At 30.3% G+C, this 6746-nt stretch overlaps 1 protein-coding gene across 1 annotated transcript; it reads right to left on the bottom strand.

Annotated features, from left to right (window-relative positions):
• Positions 1–1682: 1682 nt before the first annotated feature.
• LOC125847759 (uncharacterized) lies at positions 1683–2523 on the bottom strand. Its single transcript, XM_049527441.1, has one exon. The coding sequence runs from the start codon at positions 2440–2442 to the stop codon at positions 1954–1956; it is 489 nt and encodes a 162-aa protein (XP_049383398.1). The 5' UTR covers positions 2443–2523; the 3' UTR covers positions 1683–1953.
• Positions 2524–6746: the final 4223 nt, after the last annotated feature.

Here is a 6746-nt window from a genome sequence, read left to right as displayed (position 1 = left end):
ACATGTTGTGTTTGTCCCAAAGACAAAGTACACTGTTGCACCACTTGTGATGGCATTGAACTATGCCCAGTCCTGTATTGGTATGGACCAATTGTATATACATATAATATGGAGTGAAAAACGTGCCATGAAATTTTACAAGTGCTTTAATTTGAGTAAAATTGCATGGTAAAAAAACTCATTTCTACTTGAAATACGTGAAGCATTGGATTCTCCTAGCTGGCCTTGAACTTTTTTTCTTCCAAACAATTGATCAATGGTGATGTAATGATAAATAGAGTTAAGGCATATCAACAGAAATGGGTCCAGCCTAATTAACCAACTACATTTGCTTAATTAAATTTTCTACCTATATATATAGTAGTATAGTATATATTAATTAGTCTCACTACCATTTTGCAACTTGTTTTACTATTTATGTCCAAAAAAAACCCATTTCAACATATGTTCGTGAATAATATATTAGTTGGGTACGTACTCAAAAGTCAAAATTTTCCAAACTACAACTTGCATGGGTGAAAAGTCATGTATTGTCGCATTGTTTGTTGCTTACTCACTCGAAACTTCAAATTATATTATTAATTTATGGTAATTTTCAAATCAAAGGAATAAACAACTATTAAATGTAGATAATGATATTGACGTGGTTCCAGCTGTAAGAAAGTTAAGATTAGCTAGCCTGCTAAGGCAACTCTTTTTTTTTTGTTTTTCGCCGAGCGTTCGGAACCCACATTAAAGTCCGATTAAATTAAAATTCATAACTGAAAAGTCCCACATTGAGGAGTAAAACATTCCATAACAAAAACGACTTTATACCAAGAGAGTTCGAACTCAAAACATCTTATTAAGGATGAAGGAATACAGATACACATGCAACTCCTAAACACAGAGTACTTATGTTAATTTGTTATCTCCTATGATTTTAGTACGATAATTGTAGTGGTGGGAGAAAGTAAAATATAATAATTATTTTTCCATGATAGTTTTTGCAAATACACTTTTCATACAATATTTTTCTTTCTTTGACCCTACAAATTGTTGCAATAATCCATCCCATTCATTTAGATTGGTTTTTTTATTCCTTCATCAATTGTTAAGACTTAAGAATAGGGAACATCAAGAACAAGAGCACTGGAGTGAGCTAGCTAGCTTCATAACTTGCAATTTCAAATCGTTAATTAATCGTAGTTTCTTTTTTAATCATTGAACTGTCCCTGACTCCCTTCACAACATACATATAGATTAGTTTAACATGGTTCAAAGCATTCAAATTATTACTTTGTTAGCTAATTATGGCTAAATTTATAATCCTTGATTCCTTGTAATACCTGTGATGTCTAGAATTCATGTGCTTCGAAGTCAAACAATGAAATCGCTTGTATCGTCGACAACAACATCCTCTTCTTCTTTTTCTTCGTAATTCATTTATAAGTTAGTTTTTGAGGTTAATTACACATTTGAAATACACTGAATAACAATATTCCTCATTTTAATCCATGCTAGTCGTTATGATAAGTCAGAAGATAGCATACGTTGCGTAGGTGGTGCGGGTGAGAAAGTTTAGAAGACGCCAACCTTTGTATTTATCATCTCTTGATCTAAATAAAATCATACAATAGGTTAAAACATCGTATACAATTAATTAAGAAAAAGTGCATTTTAGCTGTAGTGCTTGATGATAATAAATCATGCAAATTAATGGAGATCTCATTTAGATTTTAATCCAATATTTTGCTAATCAATCGAGCTAGAGGTAAAATTGTGATACAACCCCATATTAACAGATGACAACTACACATTATTCTAAAAAATGAAAAAATAGATGCCGAATTTCGAACTACTCACTAACCCGAGAGCAGATCTTGAATATTAACCTCAACTAATTTTCTACTATATTCACAAAAATGAAAAAAATATTAAAATGAACAGTGTGATTTCCCCCAAAAACTAAATCTACTCAGGTATTGCAGTTAACCTCGCCGTAAACTTCCCTCTCCTCCCACTACCACCAGTACTCCTCGCTCTTCTCAATTCCGCAGCGGCGGCGGCGGAATCGTTATTATCTCTCCTTTTCCCCTTTTTTTCTACTAAGAAATCTGAACCTTTACGGCGACAACCGTATTTCTCACCGCCACAATTGTTCAATGCAGAACTAGCTTTTACAGCTAATGCTGCCATTTCCTCCGCCTTAAGCCTACGTTTCAGTTTGCTTAACGGCAACGCAAAGTATAGTTGACCGGGTTGAAGCTCCTCATCGGCGCTTATGGCGGAAACCACATCTCCGAAATCCATTTCGTCGGAATTACATATGAATATTGACGGATCTTTCTGTAACAGGTAGGAAGCCTTTACTGGATAAGGAAACTCTTGTAATCTTCCGTCTTGTAGTATCAATTTTGCTGTAGCAATAGATGTTGATTCACAGGAACTGCAAATACCCATTTTTGGTAGATCCGATTTGGATTCAGTGGAGAGGGAAGAAAACTTGTTAGAGAAGACTGGAGGAGAGAAAAATGGGGGAATGGAAGGTATAAATAGGAGGTGATAATAAAATTGTACTCTCGAGTAATGAACCAGGAAGCCACGTCAACATTTTTATTTATTGAAAAAATTAAAACAAGAAGAAGGGGAAATGGTAAAAAGGAAAATAAAGAGGTGACTTTTGAATTAAAGAGTTTGTTATTTGGCATCATAGCAGCATAGGGCAATGCATTGCCAACCTGTAAATATGGGTGACAGGTTGTATAAGGAGATTACTTCTTCCTTTAAATTTTACCCTTCTATTCATCTTGAAATTACGGAAGTAGGGACTATGGATTTTTGAGCAACTCTCATTTTCCTTGCTCATTTCGGGAGTATTTATCTAGTATTGATTCAATTTTTTTAAAATCAATTACTTTGATGTAAAAAAACAAAAATAAGTTAAAAAGTCAAAAGTTAATTTTTTCAACTTTTGACTTATAAGTTTATTCAAAACAGATATCTCAAATTAAGCCTTAAGAATGAAAAATTTTTCGATAAAAAACACTTTCTCTATTAATGATTTTACATGACACTTAGGTTAATGTGCTTCGGATAACTAAGCTAGCGTTTGATCATAGATTTCTAAATGCTTTTGGCAAATATTATTCGTGTTAAAATTTGGGTAAAATTTCACCATGTGTTTGGTCATAGTATTTGAGAAATATATTTCACTTTTTTTAGGAAATATGATTTATATCCATAAGTTTTAAAAACTATCAAAACTAACCATAGGTTTGAATAACAAGTCAATTTGATCTTCGTTGCAACAAATAACAAGTATTGTTCATGACACTGGAGAAATATGATAGTTCGGAGTGAGTGCAACAAACATCATTCCATACATCGTGAAGTAGACAAAGCACATGACTTTGTTATCCTGAGTCGATTGTTCATCATTTTCATCAATAACCATATCATCACTTTCATATTCACTGAATATTACATCACTACTTTGGTAAGTTTACGTGAAAAATTATGTAATACAACGCAAACAACTACTATAGAGGGTGCTTTTGTAAAATATAAAAATTTGGTGTAGAATTTAAATTTTTAAAAAATTCCAAATAATGAGATTTGACCCAAATACTAATTTTTTCTAGTTTTTGAAATTTTGGGTTATTTGCCAAATAATAACAAATTATATGGACGTTACTATTTGCCAAATTTCCCCCAAATTTTACTCTTTAGAAACTAATATTTTCTATGCAAATTTAAATTAATTTAGCCACTAGATTTCAGATATTGAAAGTTATTCTAAAAAGAAAAGTCGTTTAGATATTATTATCCAAATATTAATGATAGACGTATTTCATTGTACATTTTATTTTACGTGAGATTTTTTAAAAATTTAAATTCTTTCACTACCTTATTCAGGCAGTCGAACAAACCTATATTCACATGTATTCTATCCAAATTGATTCAAGTGGTAGAGGTACTAATCAAACTAGTAGTAGAAGTCCGGATCAAGTTGTATTTATTCAAAAATCAACCTAACAAGAACTGTCATGAGATGATAAGTAATCATTTCTTAATTAACGATCTCAAATTTAAACTTTAACTAAAGAATCTTTTTTGTTCGTCTTACTTTTAATATAACTTATGTTTTTTTTTTTACAAAGTCAAATTTAATCAAATTTCTATACAAATGAGAAATCTCAAATAATTAAAAACTAAAAAAAAAAGAGTTGGTAAACGGTGTACGGTCAATGTACCACTAGGCAGAGGAATCACGAGAAGTTAATAAAAGGAGGGAGAAAGAGCGTAGAATTAAAAACGGGAGGGTAACATGTAACCAACCACCCATCCATTTGTTGAATAAAATGTATGTGCAGTGGTTTTGATAAGGCAAAATTAAGACTTATCTGTAGAGTAGTAAAGGTAGGTTCTTAATTCTTACTGATGAGATGACTACAAACAGATCGACAAGTAACCTGTGCATCTTGATAATGATATTTGAAGGCTACTATACAATAATTCAAAGAAGATTATCATGACACTTTTTCCCTTTCCTTTTACCCTTTTTATCACTTTTTGGCAAATTGACCATACTTTATATAAGAACATACATGTTACTACCAACGATTTTCTCTACTAACACCTAAAGATTATCGGGACAATGATAACTTATCTTGATTGCAATGAATTGATAAACACAATGATGAAATTTCTCTGAATCAATTAATATGCACTGTCTAGATGCATGACTCACGATATGTAATAAATGTATGATATGTGTTTTTATTGTTTAATAACATGTAGTATCACTTTGTTTAATTACATAACTATCATAATAAATTAATACGATTTGATATTATATTAGGCTGGCCAACTAAAATTTTCTCATATAAATATTGTGTTCAACTACATTAATTAATTTTGTTGCAAAAAAAAAAATACATTAAGTAAATGGAGTAATCATTAATGATTGTGTATACATTTTATTTTTATTGTGGTGTTCATATTAACTTTTGCGTATTTTAACTAATTTTACAGGATATCTTTTACCTTCTTCATCAACCACATGTACCATATAACTATGTCCCTGCACTAGGACTATAGGAAAAATCAAGTGATGTTTTTTGTTTCACTAGAATTTGAAGCCCAAATCTCATAATTCTCAACCATTTTATTAACTAGCTACTAGATCAAAATTTTGAGTGTGATTATAATTATATCTTTATTTTTCGATTTGAACCATAATTTTTCACTCATAAATTACATTGAATATGTTATTATTTAATTTATTGACTATGTTATTATTTAGGGTAGCATATTTAGTTTATAGTTGATGGATTGTCTACTAATTGCTTTTTAGGCAAACCAAGTAAATTAATAAAAAGGTAAAGGAGAACGTACGGGGGCGGAGCTGAAATAATGGGAAGATTAGAAGGGTAATATAGGTAAGAAAAGAAAGGGACGTGGCAAGGTGAAGGAGAAACAGAGGAGTATGAACAAAAAGACACGTGGAAATGAAGGAAGGCAGGAGAGTGGAGAGAAATATTACTAAGTACTCCTTCCGTCCCTATTTAATTGTCCATTTTGATAAATCAAGAAAGGACAATAAATTTTTTTCTATTATACCCTTATTTAAATAAAGTTGTCATAAATAAAGTAAATAAACTTATGAACTTCTCAGCATTAATTAGTTATCTTCAGTGAATTTATTTTGGAATTGTAAATTGTACTATAAGAATAAAGTTATAACTTCACTATGATAATTATTGTTGCTTTAATCTATGTGCCATTTTTAAAGTGGACAACTAAATAGGGGCGGAGGAAGTACTAATTACCAACAACCCGACAACAGCTTACATGTAATGATCTGTTTTTTTTGTTGTGTGTTTGAATCCTTCCTTCCTTCTACTCTTCCACACCAACAATAAAACAAAACACTATCACTCTTCCATCACCTTTCTCTATTTTGTTTTCTTCCTCTTTTTCTAATTTTCACTTCTATTTCCTCCCACCTTGGAAAATACTATACATTATATTCTTAATTCATTATTTTCTTGTCTCCTAGTTTATGTTTCCTTCTCTTTTTTATTTGTTCCAATAATTGTCTTCTTTGACTAGGCATATCAAATTATCAATACTTATAAATATTATTATTATACTAACACTTTATTAGGATTGCTGTTAGCGTTTTATTTCATAATTTATTATTTTAATGAACATATTAATATTTGAATAGATTGTATTGTTTTCCTTCGTTATATAATGTCATATTTTTATAATTTAAATGATAAATCTAAAAAATTGATAGGATACAAGATAAAACTACTTTGAAAAGGTGAGATAAAACATGAAATATGATTATTAAATAATATATACAAACAAAATGAGAAGAAAATATTGAGGTAAAAACGCGATCACACCAAACCATTTTTACATAAAATAGATCTTTTCATAGATGAATTTAAACGATGCGATATAATAAAATTTAAGTAACAATCAAAACAAACATCGTATTTAAATTAACAATACAAGATGATGCAACAGATAGCCACCATCCAAACAAGGTGTAATAGTTTTATATAAATATATAAATCAACATTTCAATTTAAGACGAAAATAAACTTAGACAAAGTAAAAGACATTATTTTCAGCTTGGTTGACTTGGGTCATTTTAAAAATTAAAATACCAAGTAGTAGTATTGTTTAAGTTGTTGAATATAAAAAAGAAAAAGAGTCGCTTTAATTTTCATCCTATTTTGTCCTTATTG

The sequence above is a fragment of the Solanum stenotomum genome, chromosome 12, assembly GCF_019186545.1.
Source record: "Solanum stenotomum isolate F172 chromosome 12, ASM1918654v1, whole genome shotgun sequence".
Lineage (NCBI taxonomy): Eukaryota > Viridiplantae > Streptophyta > Magnoliopsida > Solanales > Solanaceae > Solanum > Solanum stenotomum.
This window is presented reverse-complemented; position numbering and strand designations above follow the sequence as displayed.